A 27,959-nucleotide genomic window follows, 5' to 3' on the forward strand; every position below is an offset into this window, starting at 1 on the left:
TTCGAAAATGACCTAGATATCATCAAGATGAACATTCACACCAACTTTCATACAGATCCCATGAAAAGTATGGCCTCTAGAGAGGTCACAAGGTTTTTTTTTTTATTATTTGACCTACTGACCTAGTTTTTTAAGGCACGTAACCCAGTTTCAAAATTGACCTAGATATCATCAAGGTGAACATTCTGACCAATTTTCATGAAGATCCATTCAAGGGTATGGCCTCTAGAGAGGTCACAAGGTTTTTCTATTTCAACACCTACTGACCTAGTTTTTTATCGCAGTTGACCCAGTTTCAGATTTGAACTATATATCATCAAGATAAACACTCAGACCAACTTTCATACAGATCCCATGAAAAATATTGCCTCTAGAGATGTCACAACGTTTTTTCATTATTTGACCTACTGACCTATTTTTTGAAGGCACGTAATCCACTTTCAAACTTGACCTAGATATCATCAAGATGAACATTCTGACCAATTTTTATGGAGATCTATTTAAAAGTATGGCCTCTAGAGCGGTCACAAGGTTTTTCTATTTTTAGACCTACTGACCTAGTTTTTGACCGCACATGACCCTGTTTTAAACTTTATCTAGATATCATCAAGATAAACATTCAGACCAACCTTCATACAGATCCCATGAAAAATATGGCCTTTAGAGAGGTCACAAGGTTTTTCTATTATTTGACCTACTGACCTAGCTTTTAATGGCACGTGACCCACTTTAAAACTTGGTCTAGATATCATCAAGATGAACATTCAGACCAAGTTTCATACAGATCCCATGAAAAATATGGCCTCTAGAGAGGTCACAAGGTTTTTCTATTATTTGACCTACTGACCTAGTTTTTAATGGCACGTGACCCACTTTCGAACTTGACCTAGATATCATCAAGTTGAACATTCTGACCAATTTTCATGAAGATCTCGTGTAATATATGGCCTCTACAGAGGTCACAAGGTTTTTCTATTTTTAGACCTACTGACCTAGTTTTTAACCGCACGTGACTCAGTTTCGTACTTGACCTAGATATCATCAAGGTGAACATTCAGACCAACTTTCATACAGATCCCTTGAAAAATATGGCCTTTAGAGAGGTCACAAGGTTTTTCTATTATTTGACCTACTGACCTAGTTTTTGACGGCACGTGACCCAGTTTCAAACTTTACCTAGATATCATCAAGATGAACATTCTGACCAATCTTCATGAAGATCTTATAAAATATATGGCCTCTAGAGAGGTCACAAGGTTTTTCTATTTTTAGACCTACTGACCTAGTTTTTGAGGCACGTGACCCAGTTTCAAACTTGACCTAGATATTATCAAGATGAACACTCTGACCAACTTTCATAAAGATCCCACAAAAAATGTGACCTCTAGAGTGGTCACAAGCAGAAGTTTACGGACGGACGACGGACGCCGCGCGATCACAAAAGCTCACCTTGTCACTTTGTGACAGGTGAGCTAAAAACAGGAAAAAATTCTAAGAAAGAGTTTTTATCAAATTAAAAAAAAAATCTTCACTATGGGTATTTTTCATTGAAAAAAGTTCACAAAAGTGAATATGAAACAGGATTTTTTTTTCATTTGTACCCATTATTGTAAGGATATAGTATTACAAATATGACTATGATATCAAATAAGTATATAATAAAATCTGTAAAAAGAATGAACCTTATTGTGCTGTCTTGATATATATTTTGGTTGGTATTTATAAAAAAAGCAGAAAATTATGAAAATGTTGAAAAATCACTAGCAGTTTCAGCAACAGTGAAACAACAATTTTTCACAAAAACAAACCCATTGCTTTTATTTGTTCATTGTTTTCAGTACAAATTTTCCTATGATATTTGTGAATTTGAAAAAATTCTATGAAAGGAAAAAACTATAGGAATTCTCTTTAAGCAGCTGGAGTTTCGGTCTGGAAATATTAAACAGATTAAATTTTACATTACTTAATCTAAATTTTTTTAGATGGTTAGCCGTAATATCAAGTTACTTTGTCGAAAAATGCTACAAAGGTCAACACATTATAAAATGGAATACATACATACTAACCCTTAAAAGCGATAATTAAGTAAACACATTTCAGTACCAGATATGACATACAACATTAACATAATATACTAGAGTATTTTGCATTGAAACAAAATTATTGCCCAAAAAGTTTTCTGTTTGCTGATGGATCAAATCAGCACACAGCCATTCTATCTAACGTAGATCTTAATGTTTTTTTACGGAAGTGCTTTTTTCCAGCAGTATTATGGGTAATGACGTAATGCGTCATTGACTTCAGAATTTGAGTGTAGATCAGCAGATATACTGAGGTTTTGTGCATTCTTCCCATCTTACAGAAGTGATCGTATAACACCAGAGGTATGCTTCTCCGCCTGACCTACAATAGTTAGCCACTGCAGAAAGGGTAGAGTCCGGAAAATAACCTGCAGTGTTCCATTCGCTATGGGGATGGGGTGACTGAGAATCCCATCTCTGACAAGTATGTCCGGACTTAGTTTTACTCAAAGTTCCCATATAGCTGCCAATCGGCATACATGCTGAAATACAAAAACAAATTGTAGATTAGAGACAGGCTATATTATATTCATAATTTTACCATATCCATTACATTGCGGCACGACACTAATTTCACTTAGGTAATGATTAAATCTTACTCGGACTTTATCATAGACTCCATGTGTAAAATCTCAAAACTTTGAGTAAAATCAAAGTATTAAATCCATATAATATTTTAATTAACTTAAAAAAACTGTAGTTTTTAGCATCTTGTGCGGCTTGTGCAGTCAAAACTCTAAATGATTTCTGAAATAGTGTGATATGTATTTCTAAAGTCACTATATGTTCATTGTAAAAATACTTCATTTTATTCAAGTGGATAATGGCGGGTACTTGAAAATTCTGCTCTCTGGTTGGTCAGTTAGAGTTCCTGATGTCATAATAAAGATGTTATATTCACGTTGAGTTAGGCGTAAAAATGAAATTGTTATTGTCTAAGGTTACAGGCCTTTTCAAAATTTACAGGTAGGTTAGGTAAGTCAATTTGTTTGGAACGGACAGAAGAAATTTCAACTAACACGGGCTGAAAATTAGAACTGCTAATGTTACACTTAATAAATAGAAAACATAAGAAATTGTATAAACAAAGTCTATTCCCCTTCAAAACTTTTTTTGCTAACTTAGGAAAATTTTGTTACAAAACCGGTTACGCGCTATATTTAATAATATTACGGCACTTTATAAGCTGGGTGCTGCTTGACGCAACTGTGTCACAGGTTTTAGAAAGAAAAATGTGATCATTTTATGAACGTTTTGGTGCACTTAAGGGGCGGAAAATGTATCCCCCCACAATGTACCTGTATTCATAAGGCCAACAAAATTAAATTTTAAGGCACATTTCGATTTTAATTTCCATGATATAGTTTGATCCCCTTTGTTATGTTCCCATGACGTTTAATAAAAACAATGTTCTGCAGTCATTCGTTTCTTGCTTTGAACTTGCAGAATTGATTATAATGGTACTTAATCGAAGAACACTGGTGAGGTAAACTATTTGAAACACTGTTGACAAAACGTCTTTAAAGCCTAATAAGCAAAGAAACCAACACGACAAACTTTAATAACAAGAGGGCCAAGATGGCCCTAGGTCGCTCACCTGAACAACACACCACAATTCACCATAACAGTGTAAACATTTTGACCTAGTGATTCATGGAAAATATTCTGACAATACATTGAAATTGGAGCAAAAACAAGTATTTTCTTTGATTTGACCTATGACCTAGCTTTTGACCCCAGATGACCCATATTCGAATTTGACCTAGAATTTCATCAAGGCTATCATTCTGACCAAATTTCATAAAGATCAATTGAAAATACAGCCTCTATCGCATACAGAAGTTTTTTCTTTGATTTGACCTAGACCTAGTTTTAAACCCAGATACCATATTCAAACTTGACCTAGATTTTATCAGGTTATTATCTGACAAATTTCATAAGCTCAGTTGAAAAATGAGCCTAATCACATACACAGGTTTTACTTTGATTTAACCTAGTGACCTACTTTTTGATACAGATGACCCATATTCAAATTCTACCTTGATTTCATCAAGGCAATCATTCTGACTTACTTTCAGGAAGATCAATTAAAAAAAACAGCCTCTATCGCATACACAAGGTTTTCCTTTGATTTGACCTAGTGACCTATTTTGTGACCCTAGATGACCCATTTTCAAACTCGGCCTAGATTTTATCAAGGTAATCATTCTGACCAAATTTCATGAAGATCAGTTGAAAAATACAGCCTCTATCGCATACGCAATCTAAATGTTGACGGACAGACAGACGACAGACAGACGCCGGACATCGAGTGATCAGAAAAACTCACCTGAGCATTGCTCAGGTTAGCTAAAACAGAAAGATTTAATTCTAAATTAGTAATTAGTATGGTGTTATATAGGGTTTAGTCATACATAAACCATACCACAATGCGCTGTTGTCCACTGTTTAGAAGACTGACATTTAATAGAGGGCACGCTCGCAGTGTAGCCGTAATTACACGCCACAACAGCTGTATCAAGGTACAAATTTTGTCCTGCGGAAGCAAGCGTATATTTGCCATTCGCTAAATATGGTACAGATCCGCAACCTGTAAAGTGAAACATTCAATGTATAAGAACAAGTTTGTAATATGCATAAACCTGGTTTATGAAGTAGATTATGAATTTGCAAATGACTTGTATGCGTACAAGTCTGAATATGTGTGCGGGGGTATGTATTTTGCATTTGCAATTTTAACACACTGTACAGCAGAATGAATAAATAATTGACAGTTTTTCTTAGTACAGAAAAGTGGATAAATTATCACCATTTTTTTCTTAGTACAACAATGTTAATGTATTATTGCCCAGCTGTCTTAATTAGTACAGCCTCGGTCAAATTCATCGATAGCCCAAATAGGACTGGTAGCTCAAGAGTTCAATGGATGGCATTTTCATGAGTCAGTTGCCATACAGCCTCATGACTTACGAAAAAAATATACACAACCCTGTTCACACTCAAGTGCCTTTATTCAATCATTAACCCAAATAATGCACAGGAGCTGAACTTTAAGGTAACGTAGATACCCATGTATAATGCGCAGCTTTTTACCCCCCCCCCCCCCCCGGACCATCCCCGAACTGGCGTTGCGTATTAAACACAGGTATAGACGATTTTCAACAGAAAAACAAGTACAATTTTCGCTATTTATTTTGGTAAAGGGAAACTACTCTCCGCGCTAGCTATCTACACTAAAATCTTTGATTGCCGTTACGTTCCGTAAAAGATCGAGTGGTTTATTTTTCTTTCAAGCAAAATTAATTTCATATAAATTTAATAGTATTTTGATGAAATAAATATTAGAAAATAATGTGTACATCTTTGATATATTCCTTTGATTATTCAGAAGGGTCTACACATACTATAACTCAATGGAGTGATAAATGAATAGGGTTCCGGAAGGTTTGCAGTGATAGTGGAGTGTTGGCCTTATTCCTTACTCTAACTCAATGGAGTTAAAATGAATAGTGTTCTGGAAGGTTTACAATGTGTGCGGAGTGTTGGCCTTATTCTTTACTCTAACTCAATGGAGTTAAAATGAATAGTGTTCTGAAAGGTTTACAATGTGTGTGGAGTGTCGACCTTATACTTTACTCTAACTCAATGGAGTGAAAATGAATAGTGTTACAGAAGGTTTACAATATGTGCGGAGTGTTGGCCTTATTCCTTACTATAACTCAATGTGTGCGAGTGTTGGCCTTATTCCTTATTATAACTCAATGGAGTTAAAATGAATAGTGTTCTGGAAAGTTTACAATGTGTGTGGAGTGTCGGCCTTATTCCTTACTCTAATTCAATGGAGTAGTCAGTTTGCATGTGGCTCGTCCTAACCTATCATCACCTTTTTGGAAGTCATTTCCCCAGCTTTAAAGCTAAACGGAGCAGTGACAGTGAAAACGGCAGCATGGTTTAATTATGACTGCTAATCGATATTGGAAAGTTGACAGACCCGACTCGACAGGGTGTAATGCGCATGTGCAAGCAAGAATCGGACACGATCTTAGTAATGCGTAGCGTTTCGGAAGATGACTTCAATTATATTGGTTGACGTTAGCAATAAATATTTCATAGTTTAATCTTGTCGTCTGTAATAGGTTTATATAAACGAATCAACCAAAAAGAACTTTTAATTGGTAATTTTTGCGCATCATTTAGTTTTGCTCATTACATGTATTGTGAACGTCAGAAGTAACATTCTTTATTTATGGCTTTTTAGAATTATGAAAGCTCTGAGAATTATGGCCTACTTAAAGTGATGCATATCGGGAATGTGAAAGTGTCTGTATAACATAACGAAAAAACAATGTTTTGCACTTAATCCTTTGAGAAAACGGGCAAAATCAGCTTTCTATGTGAGGACGGTGAATTTGTTCGAATATATTAGGAACTTAGCGGGTCATTATACTCAAACAAAACCATATGCCTAGGGTCTGAAGGACCGGCAAGTCATTTAATAGGTATTTTATTACATGCCATCAGAAATTAAATTTCACAGTCATACCTTTTAAATTGTGACTAATTAATCCGGTGCATAACGTATGGACCGATGAATTATATAATTGTCTAAAGAAAAACTTGTTATCTTGGAATGAACAACAGCAACAGCACGTAAAATAAATATTAAAGTTTATCAACGCAATACGGTAGTTCGTACCTTCATCAAGGTAAACAAACCTATGTGACTGTAAAACAGACGTCACAATCGTCGGTGGAAAATTATGACGTTACATTTGTAAAGTATACCGAACACGCTTTCCGATTATAACAGTCTTGTTACAGTATCTAATAATGCTATTCACCCCTTGCGTTAGTTTTCAATGTCAAGTATACAACTATTATCCAAGCTAATTATATACATGATTAACATGCGGCCAGAGAGTCGCAGTCTGTTAATTCGTAGTCCGGCACATGAATAATTTTATAATGGGATATAAAATACATAAATAACTTTAAGGTTATTATATAATTCGGCATTCTCGGATTATTACGGAAAGCCGTCTGTGCATTAAAGTAACTTTAGTAAGTATAGAAATACTGAATCTTGAAATTACAGCACTGTTTGGCGTCCTGCCAAAAGTTATCGGATTTTTAACAAACAATTGACACATGACGGATTACTTCGAATAATTGGGTTTGAAGATATCCATGCATATAAATCAAGTTAATAATTCAGCGCTTATATCGTGCCAAAGAGAACTGTGATTAATTAATGGGGCAATATTGATGAAAAATGATTGTTTGTCTGGAAACAAGAGCTGTTACTATTAGCAACAAATGGCCTCGAAACATGCTCAAGAATGAAACAATTGTTTGCGCAAAATATGCCAGAATAGTTTGGTTACATATGGGAAAATTAGACCCATCGATTTTTCACACGAGTGAAAAGTATAGGTTATAGATCATTTATTGAACTTCTAATGCAATTAAGTTTGCCGAAACGGAGCGTAGCGTAGTGAAGGCAAAACTTAATGCATTTAGAAGTTGAATAAGTGTATCTATAACCGGCTTATAGTTTAACGCCCCATTTCATTTAACTGACAGGTCAAAACCAGAAAAAGCTCTCTCTGAAGTAAGCTAACCACGCCTTCTGTGAATTCATTGGCTAGTCTTACCGTCACTCATGGTGGAGAAGTACATGTTTACTACAACTTTATACAAGGTCATTTTAGTGCCAACTTTTAGCAAAACAGCGGTTGATCCAGTGCTGGAAGATTTTAATTTAGTTATCATAAATACATAGTAGACGACAAAGTATTATCGAGCAGTTTGTGGAACACAATTTTATATTCCTATTCAATGGGAATCAGGAAGGTCTAATACGTATCAGTTGTTCTAGATGGGAATACAATATGCAGGTTTAACTCGTAATGATTTAACAGTACACAATTCAAGCAACTACATGTATAAATAAAACAAGACGAAGTAAAATCTAAGTGCACTCTGGTTTATTTTTAGACCAGTAGATGTAGTGAAAAGTGCAAAAAGGTCAAACCTGAACTATGAAAGTACAGCTTATTTTAAAATGAAACTAAAAAACATAATTTGATATTTCAGCCGCGCCAGACTCCATGCAGTTCGCTATCAAAGCCTATTGTAATTAGAGAAACTGTTAGGGAATAGCATAGATCCTGACCAGACTGTGCGGATGCGCAGGCTGGTCTGGATCCATGCTGGTCGCAAACCCACTATGTTGGTTTACTCATGGCACGGCTCATTTATTTTTATTTTACTTTGGTCCGCTTTAGTTCTTGTAAGCAGTCCCTGCTTTGGTATTGCCCCGCCTCCTAGAATGTGGGAAATCCATAGTAGGCGGAACAATACTCATTAATTTTGAACTACTTCATGATTAAGTGGATCAGATTCTTCAGTTATGAAACAATATGAAAATAAGTTGGTTACTTTTTTGAAAATCTAAAAAAGATGTTTGAACTATAATATTTTATATAGCGCAAAGAAGCAGCCCTTTACTTTATTTAAATTCATGGAAAAAGTATTATAGCTATTTTAGCTTTGCAAACGATGTGATGCTATTCAATGCATTGTCTTTTTTATGAATATTTTATTTTAAAAATGAATTTAAAAGAAAATGGTCTTTTCTGCGTATACTTTATGTCTGTCTATCTACAATTAGAAAGATAGTAAAATATGGATAATTTGCTGAAATTTCTTCTGTTTAACAAAGAATAAATAGATTCGTGTGCTTAAAGACCTTTGCAAACGACTTAGTAATCTATATTAATTTAGCTATTGTTTCATACTAATTTCAGTTTTCTAGGTGAGGAAGAAAATGGTCTTTTTTAAGTATTTTGCAGATGAGTTTAGTTTTTTTTCCTAATCGGAAAGAGTTTAGTTTTTTTTCCTAATCGGAAAGACTCGAACATTCTCGTATGTTTCCGTCAATTCTTACGGAATTTAAGCTCCATAACGGTAAAGACTGATATCTTCTCACCCGCTAAACAGCACACATGTACGGATTTATAAATTAGTGGACGCTCCATAATATGATTTGTTTACAGCCAATAGTCAAATTTAAACAGCTTGGGGATCGAAGTTCAAAATTTAATAAAGAAACGTTGAAATTTTAGGCGGCATATTTTAGGCAAGTTAGAAGTAGAAAATCAAAATTCAAATTTTGAAAGGATGATGTTGAATTTCGCTTACATTGAATTTCGTACATACTAGGAAATCGAAATTAAAATAAAAAGAATTCGTCGAATTTCGAGGCAGAATAGAAATTAGATCCAGCAGGATGACCGAAATTCGAATATTTTGAGGGGAGCGGTCGTCCAGGGAATAATGTGTCGGCCTCTCAACCCTGGGGTCGTGGGTTCGAGCATCCGTGAAAGGAGTCACGACCATGACTTTTCATATGACACCAGTACTGGGTTTTCCGGAAGCTGACTGTTTAAAACATAGTTTCACATTCAATACCAGTTTTAAATTCGATTGCTTTGAAAATTCGAACATGCTTGAAATATAATACCGAGAATAATCTATTTAGATTTTTAACAAGGAGCTGTGTACAATAAACGCTTGATGCCCCCGGTGGCATCCTTGTCGATACAAAGCAACCTAAGTCCCAAACAAGGTCAAGTTCAAGGTCAAGGTCAAACTGAGGTCAGGTGATGTCTGAAGATGAGGAATGGTCACAGGTAAGATCTGCATTAGTATCAGGTCATTCTAGTAAGGGGTATTGATGCTAGACGAAACGGTCCTATTTGGTTAACCTCGTACGGACGGACGGACGAAAGAACGAACGAACAAGACAATCACTATATGCCTCCCGCATCAGTAGATGCCGGGGGCATAAAATCTTGAATTTCGATATATCCGATCTTGCACGATTTTTAATCTTTGAATCTTGAGCAGATCGCAGTTTCAGAATTATACTGAAATTCAGCTTTTCAAAATTTGAAGTACGATTTTCGAGATGGCTCGACACTAATTGCTTGCTCGGTATTTGACTTTTTTCATTTCAATATCAATCTTGGAACAGGCTGTTCATTCAATACGAGATCGAAATTTGACTTTTGGAATACAGTCGACATTGTATTAAGAGACCATCCAAGGGACTGCTAAGAAGTGGTCTCTTAATGGAATGGTCTCTTAATGAATTTCAGTCAGATAAAACGAAAAGTTAATTTAACTGTTAATATAACTGTATTTGTTATGAACATACATGTATGATTTCAAAATCTGTTTTAACATGGTCGTGAAGTCAAAAAACCATGAAAATTATAGCTGGATTGTTTGTCAGTTCGACTGATACAAAGGTTGATTGCATTCAGTCACGTGCAAAACGTACTCGCTAATTACACAGGCCAAGAAATGCCCGGTAGAATTTGGTACCCGGTTGCTTAATAGATACTTTTGTCGAATATTTTACCTGTCGGGACTACATTAATGTGGTCGCTAGCCGTTTAATAAAACAGTCGTTTAATGGAATGAATTTATGTACTGAAAACGTTCGGGAGGGATTTTGACCGGTCGTTTAATACAAAAAATCGCTTAATAGAGGTGGTCGCAAGTACGATGTCGACTGTATTGTAAATTTCGATCATTGAGCTGGCCCGAAATTAAAAGCTATTTTGCAACGACTTTTTTCGATCTTCAGGTGTAGCTTAGGATCGATAAGTTATGAAGTTGAATTTCGATATTCGAGCTGGCATAAAATTCTAAGCTAGTTGGACACCGCTCACGACATAATAATAAATGTGCAGTTATTTGATTACATAAAAACTACTTAAAATCTTTATTTCATAATCATGAACATCAAAGAAAGTATTATTAAAGCGAGTTTCCATCTGATTGTATTGTACTATTTAATTGACCTGTCAAAACATGTTCCCGGCTTTCATGTTAATCTTATATAGGCTCGAACAGAATATGAAAGCCGGATCCATTTTTTGACAGGTCAAATAAATTGGACAATAAGAAAGTAGAAATTACTTTTTGAAAGTCATTATTTGGTTTTATAATAATGTGTTTGTTGAGAATACCGTTATAAATGGTATCCTGATTAAACCACCAATAGCCATTTAGGTTTCTATTTTCTAATCTCTTTGTAATCACAGTAAATTTGACTTAACAATATCCCTAAATGTATATGATCAAAAGTATTAATGTAACGGTACATTGGCAAAGAAGGGTTAGACATTGGCCTGAAATACGGAGTAGGCCGAAAACTAGCGAACAGTCTCGACAGCCGATTTACCTGGCCAAACGTATTATCGGCTTTTGTGGTGATTTTCACGATGGGTCTAATTTTCCCATATGGAAATCATTTTGTGACCAGACGAAACAAAAAATCTCGAAAATATAGTCGACGTAAAAAAATAGGCTATAGTAATTGATTCACGTATTGTACAGCAATTAAAGTATCATTTATATAACAGGTGACAAAGAACCGGATTTTAGTCCCGTTGCCATCTATTCCTCAAACTTTTATATGTTTTTGGACCCTTGTCTACATTTACTCAATTTGGCCATCTCCTCCGCACCCAAGCAAAGTAGTGTCAATTTCAGGTTTGAATACGTTCCTGCATGAGATCTGCCAAAAACATTTGGCATGCCATATCGGGTAAAATTGACTGATATCGCTAACATATTATAATCACGTCTCTCTACATTTTCTGGAAGCGTCTCTTTTCCATACTGATGCCGAATCACTGTGGCCGTATAGTAGGTATACACACTATTAAATTTAAGAGGTCTAGGTTAACCTAAATCTATGGAATATTTCATATAGAAAAAAGTATTTCCCCATTTTTCTGGAGCATAGGACTATTATAAATGCAAATGATAAGCAAATATCATACTTATTTTTGAACACTCTACTGGTTCCCACGTTGCAGAGGCTTGACATGTGATCGAAAATGTGGTCGTCTCATATCCTGCATTACATGTGACAGCGGCTGTTGCCATGTAAGTCGTGTTGGCTGGATCTGTAAGGGAGGCTATACCATTTCCTATTATAGGTTCGCCACAGTCTGCAATAAAATACATACCATTTATATTAACTTTCATGTTAAATATTCATATTTACATTAACGCTCATATCTGATATTTACTTGCCATTTACATTAACGCTAATATCTGATATTTACTTACCATTTACATTAACGTTCATATCTGATATTTACTTACCTTTAACATTTACATTAACGTTCATATCTGAATTACTTACCATTAACATTTACATTAACGTTCATATCTGATATTTACTTACCTTTTACATTAACGTTCATATCTGATATTTACTAACCATTTACATTAATGTTCATATCTGATATTTACTAACCATTTACAATAACGTTCATATCTGATATTTACTTACCATTTACATTAACGTTCATATCTGATATTTACATACCATTTACATTAACGTTCATATCTGATATTTACTTACCATTTACATTAACGTTAACATCTGATATTTACTAACCATTTACATTAACGTTCATATCTGATATTTACTTATCATTTACATTAACGTTCACATCTGATATTTACTAACCATTTACATTAACGTTCATATCTGATATTTACTTACCATTTACATTTACGTTCACATCTGATATTTACTAACCATTTACATTTACGTTCATATCTGATATTTACTAACCATTTACATTAACGTTCATATCTCATATTAACTTACAATTAACATTAACGTTCATATCTGGTATTAACTAACAATTTACATTTACGGTTACATCTGATATTTACTAACCATTTACATTAACGTTCATATCTGATATTTACTAACCATTTACATTAGCGATCATATCTGATATTTACTTACAATTTACATTAACGTTCATATCTGATATCATTAACCATTTACATTTACGTTCATATCTGGTATTTACATACCATTAACGTTCATATCTGACATTTTCTTATCTTTTACACTATCGTTCATATCTGATATTTACTTACAATTTACATAACGTTCATATCTAACATTTACTTATCTTTTACACTATCGTTCATATCTGATATTTACTTACAACTTACATTAACGTTCATATCTGATATTTACTTACCATTTACATTAACGTTCATATCTGATATTTACTAACCATTTACATTTACGGTGATATCTGATATTTATTTACCATTTACATTAACGTTCATATCTGATATTTACTTACCATTTACATTAACGTTCATATCTGTTATTTGCTCAATATTTACATTAACGTTCATATCTGTTATTTGCTCAATATTTACATTAACGTTCATATCTGATATTTACTAACCATTTACATTTACGGTCATATATGGTATTTACATACCATTTACATTAACGTTCATATCTGATATTTACTAAACATTTACATTTACGGTCATATATGGTATTTACATACCATTTACATTAACGATCATATCTGTTATTTGCTCAATATTTACATTAACGTTCATATCTGATATTTGCTTACCATTTACATAACGTTCATATCTGATATTTACTTATCTTTTACACTATCGTTCATATCTGATATTTACTTACAATTTACATTAACGTTCATATCTGATATTTACTAACCGTTTACATTTACGGTCATATATGGTATTTACATACCATTTACATTAACGTTAACATCTGACATTTACTTACCATTTACATTAACGTTCATATCTGTTATTTGCTCAGCATTTACATTAACTTTCATATCTGGTATTTACTTACCATTTACATTTACGATCATATCTGATATTTTCTTACCATTTACATTTACGGTCATATCTGATATTTTCTTACCATTTACATTAACGTTTACATCTGATATTTACTTTACCATTTACACTTAAGGTCATATCTGATATTAACTTATCATCATTAACGTTCATATCTGATATTTACTTACTACTTACATTTACGATCATATCTGATATTTTTTTATCATTTACATTAACGTTCATATCTGATATTTACTTACTATTTACATTTACGATCATATCTGACATTTTCTTACCATTTACATTAACGTTCACATCTGATATTTACTTACCATTTATATCAACATTAATGATATTCACTACCATTTACGTTAACATTCAGGTTTATCATCTGCTTATCTTTACTTTGACATTCTTGTTTTAATTGGCTGTTACAATATTATACAAAAACCAACAAAACAACAACAACAACAACAAGAGCAGTCACTATTAGTGACAAATGTCCCCCGAAGCGAGCCCAGGAATTCTACAGTTGTTTGCGCAAAATATGCCAGAATCGTTGAGGTATGAAACATTTTGTGACCAGACTAAAGAAAAAAGGAAAAAAATTTCCAAAGGTAACATTGACATTGGAGCTAGAGGTCTCGGCCTGGCGCATGGTAACTTTGACATTGGAGCTAGAGGTCTCGGCCTGGCGCATGGTAACTTTGACATTGGAGCTAGAGGTCTCGGCCTGGCGCATGGCACATTGACATTGGAGCTAGAGGTCTCGGCCTGGCGCATGGTAACTTTGACATTGGAGCTAGAGGTCTCGGCCTGGCGCATGGCACATTGACATTGGAGCTAGAGGTCTCGGCCTGGCGCATGGTAACTTTGACATTGGAGCTAGAGGTCTCGGCCTGGCGCATGGCACATTGACATTGGAGCTAGAGGTCTCGGCCTGGCGCATGGCACAACAACTCATTTAAAGAAAATAATGAACATTTGTTCCAAGAGATTTAAAAATCACTTGATAAATGGCAGAGTTACTTACCGAACAAGAAACAGACCATGCAAACATTTGATTTAAGTATGACCTTGACCTTGGAGCTAGGGATCTTTTTCTTGCGAATGACACTCCCATAAAATCCCTTTATAGATGGCAGAGTTATAGACCGAAAAAGACACAGATCATGTTAACCTTAAACCTTTAAGTATGACCTTGACCTTGGAGCTCGGGGTCCTGTTCTTGCGCATGGCATGTCGTTTCATTAATCATTATAGTCAACGTTTATGCCAAGTTATTTCAAACTTCCTTTATGAATAACAGATCTATGAACCGGGCACGTCACATACTCTGTTCATATTTGACTGTTAAGTATGACATTGACTTTGGAGCTTAGGATCTTGGTCTTGCATAAAACACATCGTCTCATTATGGCAAACATTTTGCCAAGTTTTTTTAAAGCCTTTCATGGATGGCAGAGTTATGGACCGTATATGAAACATACCCAGTTAACCTTTCACTTCCGAAGGTGACCTTGACCTCGGGGTCTGGGTCTTGCTTACGACATCTCGTCTCATTATGGTGAACATCAATGTCAAGTTATTACAGTATTCCTTCCTGAATGGCAGAGGTACAGCCCGGACAAGAATTTATACGGACGCACAGACGGACGGAATGACAGACAGACAGTGCGATGTTAATATGCCCACCTTCTGGAGCATAAAAGTACCACTTTTTAATATACGGATGAACACATTTTCATTCTTATTTTTACATAAGCGGTTACTATACAAACTCCATGTTTATTTAGGACTACGAATACAATATCGCCTGTTTAACTTAAAGTGCATGCTTAAGAATATCTAGGCAAATTAATAGAATTACTCGAATATGAATTTCATTCTATATTAAAAGATAAATAAATTGATTGCTTGTTATATATATTACATTAGGATGAATGATACAGCCATTTAGGCCAAAAAAAAAATGTTGTTTCCGGTATCCTACCTACCTTAAATTTTCGGCCCGACCCTTAATGGTTTTAAGGCCTTAAAGAAGTCTTTTTCAACAATTTAACAAAAAGTTTCACACTTGCACTCCTTATGCTTCAAACAAAGAAATCAACTTTTACCGATGCACTAAAGGCATAACCCCCTTATTTGTAATCATTGCTTTAAATAAGAATAATTTCCGAAAAGTCGCAATCCAGAAACAAAATACTAACTAACATACCCTTATTTTTTCAGCATGTTACCGGAAACAAACAAACAATCTTTTTTAGGCCTTATACAGAACTTACCCGCCAGCTCACATGTTGACGTCTCCCACTTTCCATTTACATGACATTTTAAAGTATCTAGGTCTGAAGTATAGAAAATATACATATTTAAAATGTTTAAAGTATATCAGGACATGAAATATATAAAATCGCATCGGTAGCCTAGTGGTAAAGCTCCCACTTCGAGTGCGGGAGGTCGTAGGTTCGATCCCTGGCCGCGTCATACCAATGACATTAAAATGGTTTAAGGTAGTTCTGCACGTTACGATCGAAATTTTTTCTACAATGTAGAATTTGATTAAACTCTGATTTTTCAAAACTTTAGAATATACTAAGAAAATTCAGCAAATAAAAAAGATAGGGTCGTGTGCTTGATTTTTTGCTAGACTGATTTGAAAAATTTCGGCCTCATGCAAGTTTTCGTAATGGGAGTCTATGGGAAAATCGCAACTTTCATAACATTTTCGCGAACAGAAATTTTTCTACAACGTAGATTTTAATGAAACTTCTCACAGTTGTAAATAAATATATGGCCTATAATAAGGTGAAATAAAATGTATAGGTCCGTGTGCTTATTTTTGAGATATTTTGCTATGATTAAAGTGAACCGCCTATTTTAAGCTAATTTTAAGACATTATTTTGAATTATTTAAAGTGTCAGATATTTTAATATCATATATTAACTTTATAAAGATAGTAACAGTGCCATTTTAATAAATTTACTCACTGGTTGCCATTAATTCATAAAATGATTTTCGTTTCCGTACGCCGAATCCAGGCATTATTCTACGTTTTCCGGATAAATGACGTTACGCCATGACTTCCGGTTTATCAAACGTGCAGAACTACCTTAAGTAGAGTCCTCGCTTGGCGCTCAGCATTAAGAGGATAGTGTCACTATAATGTGACTTGGTGGGATATCATGTCACGTGTCGACGGCGTTATACTCAAATGTTGTAGCACTATAAAGTTGTGTTAGCCGTTACAAGTAGACACCGTTGCTAATATGACCGAAAAATTATTGAAAAAGACTTTTAACCGCAACACACATACATACTGGAATACATAATATAACCAGGTTATAGTAATTCTCTAGGTCTGAAGCATATAAAACAACCAGGTCATATGAAGTCTCTGAAATATAGAAAATTGCCATGTTATGCAAGTCTCTTAGTCTGAAGTATAGAAAATTGCCATGTTATGCAAGTCTCTTAGTCTGAAATATAGAAAATTGCCATGTTATGCAAGTCTCTTAGTCTGAAATATAGAAAATTGCCATGTTATGCAAGTCTCTTAGTCTGAAGTATAGAACATAGACATCTTACATAAGTCTGAAGATCTAGTATAGAAAATTGCCATGTTATACTAATGTCGCAGGGTCAAGTACACACTGCCCGTAGTTTATGATTTCTGTATGTTTATGCTATGTAAATCCCGTATTGTTCTCTGTAGGCATATTATTGTAATTAGTCCGTAATCGACTTTTGTAGTCTAGTTGTCGTATTTAGTCATGTTTAGGATTTATCCTTCATCCAATACACCTCATATAAATCATATCCAATAGTCCAGTCTTTACCCATATCACTTATTAATTTTCATAATTAATTACATGTATCTATAATAACTATTATGTGGGCATTCCTTCTAATTTTAGATTTCCCGGCTAATTTGCACAACGCATGCGCACTTTGAATGAAATATTGATGGTGAAGGCCACAGATTTTGTTGCTGACAAATAAAATATTATATGGGCGCATATTTTTGTATTTTCAGACCCGTAATCCCTTGATCCGGCCGAGTCTCGAACTCTTGTAAGCAGAACCAAATAATGAGTAATTCAGCCATGGTAATTTTGGACTGCGACGCTTAGTCTTCTAGACTTTGAAGTATAGAAAAAAGTAATATTTGAAGTATAGAAAATAGTCATGTTATAAAAGTCTCTGAGTCTGAATTTTAGAAAATATCCATGCTAAATTAAGTCTCTGGATCAAAAGTATAGAAAATATACAGTTAGATTAGGTCTCTGTATCAGAAGTATAGAAAAAAGTCATGTTATAAAAGTCTTTGGATCTGAAGTATAGAAAATATCCATGCTATTTTCCCTGAAAATGAAGTGTAAGATCTACTCTCGTATAACAACCCTCTCTTCGCGAAGATAGTTTTTAGTCGAAGTTTTCCTAAGAAATGGAAACACTAATTATGAATTTGGACCATTCCCTCCAGAAAAACTTGAAATAATGTAGCATGGGCGTAACCAAACTGGATAACTTTCGGCCAGCTATTTTATTTTAAATGGACTGGTATATCTTTCAAGTTGGGCAATGTCATTTATTATTTAAAGGAGTGTTCACTGAAAAATTACTGACTGAATAGCGAACAGCGCACACCATGATCAGACAGCACAGATGTGCAGACTGATCTTGGTCTGCACAGGTCGAAAAGGCCGAATCACTTGCCGTCAGCAGGCTAAAGGTTAAACTGAGTTTGTTGAAGAGTGACACGTGCATCACCCCGCACGGCTCCTAAATATAATAATAATAATAATAATAATGATAATATATAAATACCATATGGCAGCGTGTGTGACACTGATATTGTCAACCCGAGGACAGAATGTCACCCGAGGTGAAAGCCGAGTGGTGACATTCTGTTCCAAGGGTTGACAATATCAATGTCACACACGCTGCCATATGGTATTTATTTTATTATACCGAACAAAACTAAACAGAAAAAAAAAATAAAAATGTTTTAGATTCATTTAATTCAATAGTTTCATCTTTAGCGCGGTAATCAGTTGTGTACACATTGAACAGCGACGTCATTATCATTACAATATGACATTCTGTACAAGGGAGGCAGTCATATGGCTAAAAAACTGAAGTAGTTATTTGCCCTTATATGACATTCAAAATATCAGCGCGGTCACATGACCTGACAGTCACTTTCGCTTGGTCACGTGTTAAAAAGATTAAAAATGTTTCTGACAGTCAAAATATCTCCTTTTCGGGTAATGGGATTTTACCATTGTAGACAAAAGTGAGGTATAATAATAATAATAATGATAATAATGATAATGATAATAATAATAATGATAATAATGATAATGATAATGATAATGATAATGATATGATGATAATGATAATAATAATGATAATGATAATGATAATGATAATGATGATAATGATAATGATAATGATAATGATAATGATAATGATAATGATAATGATAATGATAATGATAATGATAATAATAATAATAATAATAATAATAATAATGATAATAATAATAATAATAATAATATAAAAACACTCAGCATCTATCCTAAGTAGGTACTACCCTAAGTTCCATTAAATCATGGATTTGAAATTCTGAAAGCCTGATTATCAAAATCAAATATGTATGTAATTTTATAAAATGACTTAATTGGTTGGCAAAAGCTGGCATTGCATCCGCCACATTAATACCAATATCGATGGTTTCCAGTGAAACCCTTGTATAACAACACTCTCTTCGCGATGTTTGTTAGGCACTTGGTTGTCCTTGATAACCCGTGACTACAGATAAGCTTTAAGCTGGTTTTCAAATAATACAACATTTTTTTTTGCAAAAAACAAGACATATTTCTATAAAAGTATTCAGCGTTGGTGTGGATTTAATGCCACGACCGTCAACTACACTGTACAAATTTAGAGTTGTAAGATTCGTGTATTAAAAACCTATCATCGTTCAGGTGACAGTCTAATATTTCATGTATAAATACCTATTTTTTTGTTTGTTACCAGAACAATATTTCCACTGAAGAACTCGTGCACATTTCCCGATACAAAGCTAATAACATATCAGTATCTATTGTATCTATGTAATAATCTAATGAAATGTAACAAAACTTTTTGTGAAACAATATATCAATTTCAGCCAATTAAAAGTATGCATGTATCCATTTTTGTCCAGTCCCGCTGTTTTTATTGGTTACAATGTTTATTGGCTCTTTAAGAAGGTCAAAGGTTGGCATTGACAGCTACGCCGAATAATATACCCTGAGATATGACGACGTTCATCATTTTCCAATTTAATATTAATGCACAAACACTTTAGTAAATTAATCTACAGATTGTGTCGATTGTTACTTATGGTACGTGCGCGTATATGTACCCACGTTCCTATAAAAGTATCGAATAACACTGAACTGATCAAGAATTTAATTTGGCGCTCAGTGATAGGAGGCATAAAGTGCCGCTAATTGTTAAATCTGCCCTGGATTCGAAACTTAAGTCAATTCATTAAAAACTTTTACATGCTATTAGAGACTGACCAAATGTGTATTGAAATAATATAATATTTTAAACAATTGTAATGTTAATTTTGTTTAAACATATGTTATTGCAAACGAAGCAATATTTGTGTATAGTACAAATAAACAGATTTATTTTATGCTAACTAATGAAATGTTCTATCAGTTAGATATATGGGATATTTGTTTTGAGTGAATATGGAATATATCTCACTGAGAAGTGAGAAAATTTCAAATATTTTCATGAGCGCGTACTTCGAGGTGAGATATATTCCATATTCACGAAAAACAAACAAATTTTCTTTTTATTTTATTCTCAATACGTTTTAATGTGCATTTTGCAACAATTTTTAATCTCAGTGCGGGAAACAGACACGCGTAAACAGACATGACGTCAGACGTGTTGTGACGTTCGAAAGACGCACATAACATAAAGTTCCATTTTTTTTGCTGCATAACCTTATGAAATTCTCTTTAAGTAAAATAATTTGAATCGAGAAATAAACTTTAAAGAACAAAGTGCAACTACAGTTTTCATCCTTTTTTAAGCAAAAAATTTAAAATTCATACACAATGTAATGAGGGGGTGGAGCTATATCTCTCACAGTGTGAAAATATAGAATTCATATTTTCACAGTGTGAGCGATGAAATATGAAAATATTTAACTGATAGAATACAGTATTTCATTATATTTTTATATCTCATATTTCACACATCATTTCATTCATATCACCCGGTTTTGTTTCAAGCTTAAGCTGAAAATAACAGCGACTTAGCAGATATACCCAGCTATAATACTCACGTTATTCAAATCTGGAAAAAAAACATACTGGTAAAACGGTCGCATACTTAAAACATCTTAGCCATATTTTACTCTAAACATAAGCAAATATTTTTTCATTTAATGCATTCATTCTAGCTCTGATGGAAAAGAATAATATCAGAAAACATGTGGTTATATCCACTCCCTTTGTGAACTACATGTTTTAATATGACGAAAAACTGGGTCATCAATTAGCAGCAAACACAATGAACCTTACGATACAATTTTCAAAATGACATTAAATTATATACATATCATAAACATGATAAAATCGGCTAAGACCACAACAACAGCCCCTTAAATATGTCTAAAAATAGATTTTCCTTCGGCGTGTGTTTCCGCCACACTCCGTGAAAACCGAAAGTTGCCGAATAAGAATGTACGGTACGGGTACGGTATGGGGATTAGGAACAACCCAAAATGGCGGTCTCCACTAAAGGGGAGTAACTTCGCCTGCCGAAATATGATAACACTGCGCATGCTCTACCGGAACGCGCCAGAACGCCAGAGCAATATTTTCACATTTGGCGTTGTTTCGTTCTGTCGTTGTGGCGGGGGCGCCAGAACGACAGAACGCCAAGACGACATTTTATAGGGCGCCGTTTATAAGTGTCATTCTTTCGTTCTGTCCCGTTGCATTCTTTGTTATTTGGCGGGGGCGCCAAAACGAGGGAACGAAACAAAGCCAAAAAAGGAAAACGTCGTTCTTTCGTTAAGCCGACACTTAATTATTTACGAGGCAATTAGTTTGAAAGTTGTCTCTAGTGGGATAGCTATCTATTAAACCCGTATCATGCTAGACACGATTGATTCTGCCTTTGTGACCAGTGTAGATCATGATCTGCGTGCACATCCGTGCAGTCTGATCAAGATATGCACTGTTCGCCATTCAGTCAGTATCTTTGTAATAAGCACCCCTTTTAACAGTTAATAGTACTGTCCAAATTGAAAGATAGGCAAGTTCATTATAGACATTTAACAGGGTAAATGTTAAAAAAGAACAGCATCATTCTCCGAATAAATAACGTATACTTATTACAAGTCTCTCAAGCAAGCATCAAATATTGCTCTCTTGGTAAAAATATTTGCAATTTAATTACTGACGTTTATGTGAAAAGAAGATGTACATGCATTATAAATTATATGTAGAGAAGCATCTTGAGACTCGCTCAAAATATGCTATTATCCCACTGCTCACATGATCAAATTGTCATGTTGATAAAGATATATAAACCTTTTATCAAGATATATAAACCTTTTATTAGTGCCAATGTAGGCATAACGCATTTTTAGTGTTATAACAACTGTAGAACCCAGAGGAATTGGTTTGTGCTAGAGACCAGTAGGGCGTGGGTACCAACGTATCTCGAGGGATTCTGGAGATGTTATAACACGAAATGAACATGCGTTAATACTATACTAGCATACAACTCGTAAAACCTGATAAATGAATGCATAATCATCCAGCGTAGTAAAATTTCCACTAAATGCGCGAGAATGTCTGAGGATTTTTTTTTACATTGACGTCATTTCGTTTTGAATTTTTGGGGCCGACTGACACGCATATACAGTGCAACCTCTGTAGAGCAATACCCTTTTGGAGATACAAATATTGATTGTTATGTAGAGTTTGTTGTTCTGGAGAGGTAAATTTGATAGTATTTGTCAACTTACGGAAATTTTAATGATGTTGTTATAGAGAGGTTTTTGCTTAAGAGAGGGCCGCTCTGGAGAGGTTGTAATGTGTTTTAGCAGCACATGAGCGCGAGAATTTCTCTGTTAACACACGTTTTTCTCTCCTGTTAAAACACCCCTCCCCCCGAAAAGAGACAAGAACAGCAGTTTTATGCCAGAATATGGCATAAAATCACTAACTCTACGACTACGTTATATTAAACTTGGCCATGGTGTGCAATATATAAGAGGTATATTTTTACTTAATGAAGCTGTGCAGACATTAAGCAATTGCCATAAGAATACGTTTCCTCCGTATACGATTTCGGCATCCTATGGTCATTTTCATAACAACCGGAGCCTACCGAAAACGGAGAATACGCAATCGGGAAGCCTCGGCCATCTCCGGAATCCTCCGTTAGAAGTGATTTTCGCAGAGAATCGATAATGACGTCAAACTGGGAGAATACGTAATAGAATGGTAAAAACCTATTGTCATCAAGGGTTCACTCCCTTTATCAGCTTACATTTTTTATTAAATCGCTATGTATTTACATGTACCTAGAACAATAAATTCAATCTCCACCTACCTTCGTTTACACATATCGCCTTGCCAGGTATTTCAGAGACTTGACAAGTTATACTTGATTGATTTGTCAAGTATCCTTCATTGCACGTTACCACCGCAACGCCAAGGAGCTTGTTTCCTTCCGGAACCACAAGTTCAATGTTACCATTACTTATCGGCGGTACGTCACCACATACTGAAAGTACAGTAATATCTCATCAACAATACAAGACGTTCAACCCGGTTGAATGTATAATTACTTAGAAAGTGCCGGGTACTGCATTGAGTGAAGGCAGATTTGTTTCTGAAAGAAATAGTAAGAATATATAATTTTTCTTACTTGTGAGTTTGGAATTGGCAACTTCCATTTATGTTAATACACAGAAATAAGCACAATGTCTTAAAAAGAAATAGATCAAAATGATGGTTTGAATAGAAGTTAGGAAATTGTAAGAAAATCATACTTCAATAGAAGTGTCCTGGGTCATATTTGCTAACTCGCTTATCCCGCACATCGCGGATTTTCACATGTTTTCTATTTTGAAATTAGGACCTCTGCTGTACTTGTTGTTTTTTCGTCAGGAAGCATTCTCACTATTTTTTGGAACTCCGTGGTTACTGTTTAGGTCAGGAAGCATTCTCACTATTTTTGGAACTCCGTGGTTACTGTTTAGGTCAGGAAGCATTCTCACTATGTTTGGAACTGCGTGGTTACTGTTTAGGTCAGGAAGCATTCTCAATATTTTTGGAACTCCGTGGTTACTGTTTAGGTCAGGAAGCATTCTCACTAGCTTTGGAACTTCATAGTTACTGTTTAGGTCAGGAAGCATTCTCAATATTTTTGGAACTCCGTGGTTACTGTTTAGGTCAGGAAGCATTCTCAATATCTTTGGAACTCCGTGGTAACTGTTTAGGTCAGGAAGCATTCTCACTATTTTTGGAACTCCGTGGTTACTGTTTAGGTCAGGAAGCATTCTCACTATTTTTGGAACTCCGTGGTTAATGTTTAGGTCAGGAAGCATTCTCACTGTTTTTTGGAACTCCGTGGTTACTGTTTAGGTCAGGAAGCATTCTCACTATTTTTGGAACTCCGTGGTTACTATTTAGGTCAGGAAGCATTCTCACTATTTTTGGAACTCCGTGGTTACTGTTTAGGTCAGGAAACGTTCTCACTATCTTTGGAACTCCGCGGTTACTGTTTAGGTCAGGAAGCATTCTCACTATCTTTGGAACTCCTTGGTAACTGTTTAGGTCAGGAAGCATTCTCACTGTTTTTTGGAACTCCGTGGTTACTGTTTAGGTCAGGAAGCATTCTCACTAATTTTGGAACTCCGTGGTTACTGTTTAGGTCAGGAAGCGTTCTCACTATTTTTGGAACTCCGTGGTTACTGTTTAGGTCAGGAAGCGTTCTCACTATCTTTGGAACTCCGTGGTTACTGTTTAGGTCAGGAAGCACAATCACTATCTTTGGAACTCCGTGGTTACTGTTTAGGTCAGGAAGCGTTCTCACTATTTTTGGAACTCCGTGGTTACTGTTTAGGTCAGGAAGCGTTCTCACTATTTTTGGAACTCCGTGGTTACTGTTTAGGTCAGGAAGCGTTCTCACTATTTTTGGAACTCCGTGGTTACTGTTTAGGTCAGGAAGCGTTCTCACTATTTTTGGAACTCCGTGGTCACTGTTTAGATAAGGAAGCATTCTGACTGTTTTTTTTAAACTCCGCGTAGGAAGCATTGTCACTATGTTTTGATTTCCGCGGTACATGTTTAGGCTAGGTAGCATTCTTATCAGATTTTGGAAACTCCGCGTAGGAAGCATTGTCACTGTCTTGAACTCCGCGGTACACGTTTAGTTTAGGAGCATTCTCAATATTTTTGTTTAAACTCCGCGGTACCTGTTTAGGTTAGGAAGCATTGTCACTACTTTTTGGAACTCAACGGTACCTGTTTAGGTTAAAAAGCATTATCACTATTTTTGGAACTCCGTGTTATCTATAGGAAGGAGTGTCTCCATGTTTGGAATTCCGCGGTATCTGTTTAGGTTAGGGACAGTTTAGGTAAGGGGGACATTCTCCCTTGATGTGCAGATGGTCGGCGTTAAAATGAATGGACAAATGCTTTGTTGCTTAATCCAGGTACTATAGTGTATTCAGTTTGTTTATAAAATATTCAAACACTGCTGATGTAACAGGCGGTTAATATACAGTGTAGTTGAAGTTACTTATTTGCTAATTAGGAAATACACAGTTGAGAGACTTCATCAAATTTTCAAAAGCAGTAAAGCAAGGCAAAAACCTAATAATATTGATTTCTCAGTTCTTTGAATATTCTAAAATTCTTTAAAGGTTAGAGGTATCTATTGTTTTTTTGTTTTTTAATATTGGTAAAATTCTTTGGAAATAATTATTATACATGTAACCATTCTCTTTCCTCAGGTAGATTTTTGCGGGTTCTTGTCAGGTATCAATAATACAATCAATTTATTACTTTACTATACAAGGGAAACCGTTTGAAAACAGATTTTTTTAAAATGTATTAATTTTAGTTTGTTGTTGAGCTAAGTATAGAACAGAAATATACACTCGTATACGTCAGTAAATTGTATACAGTTGCAGACGTTGATGTTTCTTTGTGCTTAAATATTTGATTGAATGTCGGACATTTTGTCTCCATGGCAACAGGAAACAAAATGGCGGATTTTTAAATTTCTACAAACATATCTGAGCTGTATTTACTTCTTTCTATAAAATAATTTCTCTACATTTTCCAGTTATAATGAAAGAAATTACTATGTTTTACATCTTGCACTCAAAAATATATGAAATTAATCTACTTAAAAGGTTATTTGCTAAATAAATAATTCAGCAGTGTGTAAATGACGTCATAAACACACTAAAATCGCTGCCTCCATGATCAACCATTTTTTTAAAAAAAATTCAAAATGCCATATCTTTTCGACAGTTGTCCGATTTAAGAAATAATTTCAGTGTTATGAAAGGCTTGAGGAGGATGGCTTTCATATGATATTAGCTTATCGTTAAAATGAAAGGACAAATAAAAAAAAATCATCTTTATGTGGAATATCAATGAGATAAAATAGCGATGTTTTGAACAAAACATGTGTTATAGCACATCAGAGGTTGTATAAACAGAAATACTTACTAATATCCATGCACTGCGGCGGATTTGTGGGAACACACATTTGTGTCGGTGAGCAGGGCCGAGAACCACAACTACCGGCCATTTCCTGGATAAAAATAAGAAATCTTATGGAACGAAATATATATATAACGTCAAAATTTTATTGCAGGGATAACGCATGTTTTTCGTGTTATAACGTCTGCAGAATCTATCTGTCTACACACGTTTTCTCTCCTGTTAAAACACTCCCGAAAAGTGACAAAAACAGCAGTTTTATCCTAGAATTAAGAAATAATAATTATTTACAGCAAGACAGTGTTTTAACACTATTTATACACGATGTGCGGTTATACGTCGAGCTTGATAATTTCACGTGGGCTTAGCAGGAAGAGTGCATAAATAATGTTAAAACGCGGATTTGCTATAAAATTATTTCGATTCTAATACGTCTTTTATTGTAAAAAATTGTTCAAATGTACTAGAACTGTTTCTTCGCATATGTACGGCGCCAAATGGTATACAAATAAGGGAGTTACGCCTTTAAAGCATCGGTAAGTTGATTGCTAACATCAGGGACCATGTTTAAAGCATAAAAAGTGCAGTTTTGCCACTTTTTTGTTAAAAAAGTTGAAAAAAAAATCTCAAAGGCCATAAAATTTTTTAAACATTTAGGGCCGGCCAAATTAAGTATAGGTCGGGATGCCGAAAACAAACAATTTTTATACGCTTAATCAATGAAGATTTTTTAAAAAAAGAATTTAATAAACCTTTATTTTCGCCATGAACATAAATTTCCATGAAAAATTAGTTTGGGATTAATAAGATAAGTTGGTTAAAATCATTTAAATATATTTACCCAAAGACACAATTGAAGGAAAAACGTTACAAAACAGTTTTTAGTTATACTCTAATTATAAAAGAGAAATGATATCAAAAATACATAATTATGCATTGTGTATTTTTTTAGCCGGTACAGTACACTATTTTACAGCAAAATATAAATTAAATGCATCTAAGTGTATTTCAGCGTAAAAAAGACAAGAAAAAAGACACTGCATACATACGCTTGGCCATTCGTTGATGTCCGAGTAGATAGCAAGAGCTCGAGTCTCAAACTCTGTTTCCAGCACGGATGAGGTGTCCGCGTCATTCAGCCTGCACGTGTGTTTGGGTCTGTCATAATCTATGGATTTACATGCGGATAGGTACCAACAGTTTCTTACGCAGTCATGATGCCCCGATTCTAACTCAAAAAACCCGTGCCCCATAAGCTGTTTATCAAAATGCTGTTGATTTAATTTAAAAGGTTTACAAACTCCCAAATTTTCACACCAAATACTTCCAAAATAGAGCATAACTAATAAAATAAACATATTTGCAAAAATTGGACGT

The 27,959-nt window shown here is 34.7% G+C and overlaps 1 protein-coding gene across 1 annotated transcript; it reads right to left on the reverse strand.

Moving 5' to 3' along the window:
- Window positions 1-1,481: 1,481 nt before the first annotated feature.
- LOC123542770 (uncharacterized) lies at window positions 1,482-27,959 on the reverse strand. Its single transcript, XM_045328760.2, has 7 exons — window positions 27,632-27,959; window positions 26,589-26,673; window positions 23,452-23,625; window positions 16,094-16,156; window positions 11,942-12,112; window positions 4,507-4,671; window positions 1,482-2,563 (listed from the first exon to the last, which is right to left on the reverse strand). The coding sequence occupies exons 1-7, from the start codon at window positions 27,938-27,940 to the stop codon at window positions 2,319-2,321; spliced, it is 1,212 nt and encodes a 403-aa protein (XP_045184695.2). The 5' UTR covers window positions 27,941-27,959; the 3' UTR covers window positions 1,482-2,318.

This window comes from Mercenaria mercenaria, chromosome 19, assembly GCF_021730395.1.
Source record: "Mercenaria mercenaria strain notata chromosome 19, MADL_Memer_1, whole genome shotgun sequence".
Taxonomy (NCBI): domain Eukaryota; kingdom Metazoa; phylum Mollusca; class Bivalvia; order Venerida; family Veneridae; genus Mercenaria; species Mercenaria mercenaria.

Excerpts from the sequence above, each read along its gene's own strand:
- LOC123542770 (XM_045328760.2), bottom strand. The coding sequence starts at position 27,940 with ATGTTTATTTTATTAGTTATGCTCTATTTTGGAAGTATTTGGTGTGAA. Across the intron at positions 23,626-26,588 it reads GCCGCAGTGCATGGATATTA|TATGTGGTGACGTACCGCCG; the intron begins GTAAGTATTTCT and ends CTGTACTTTCAG. Across the intron at positions 4,672-11,941 it reads AGTAGAGTGTTCAAAAATAA|GTTGCGGATCTGTACCATAT; the intron begins GTATGATATTTG and ends TTCACTTTACAG.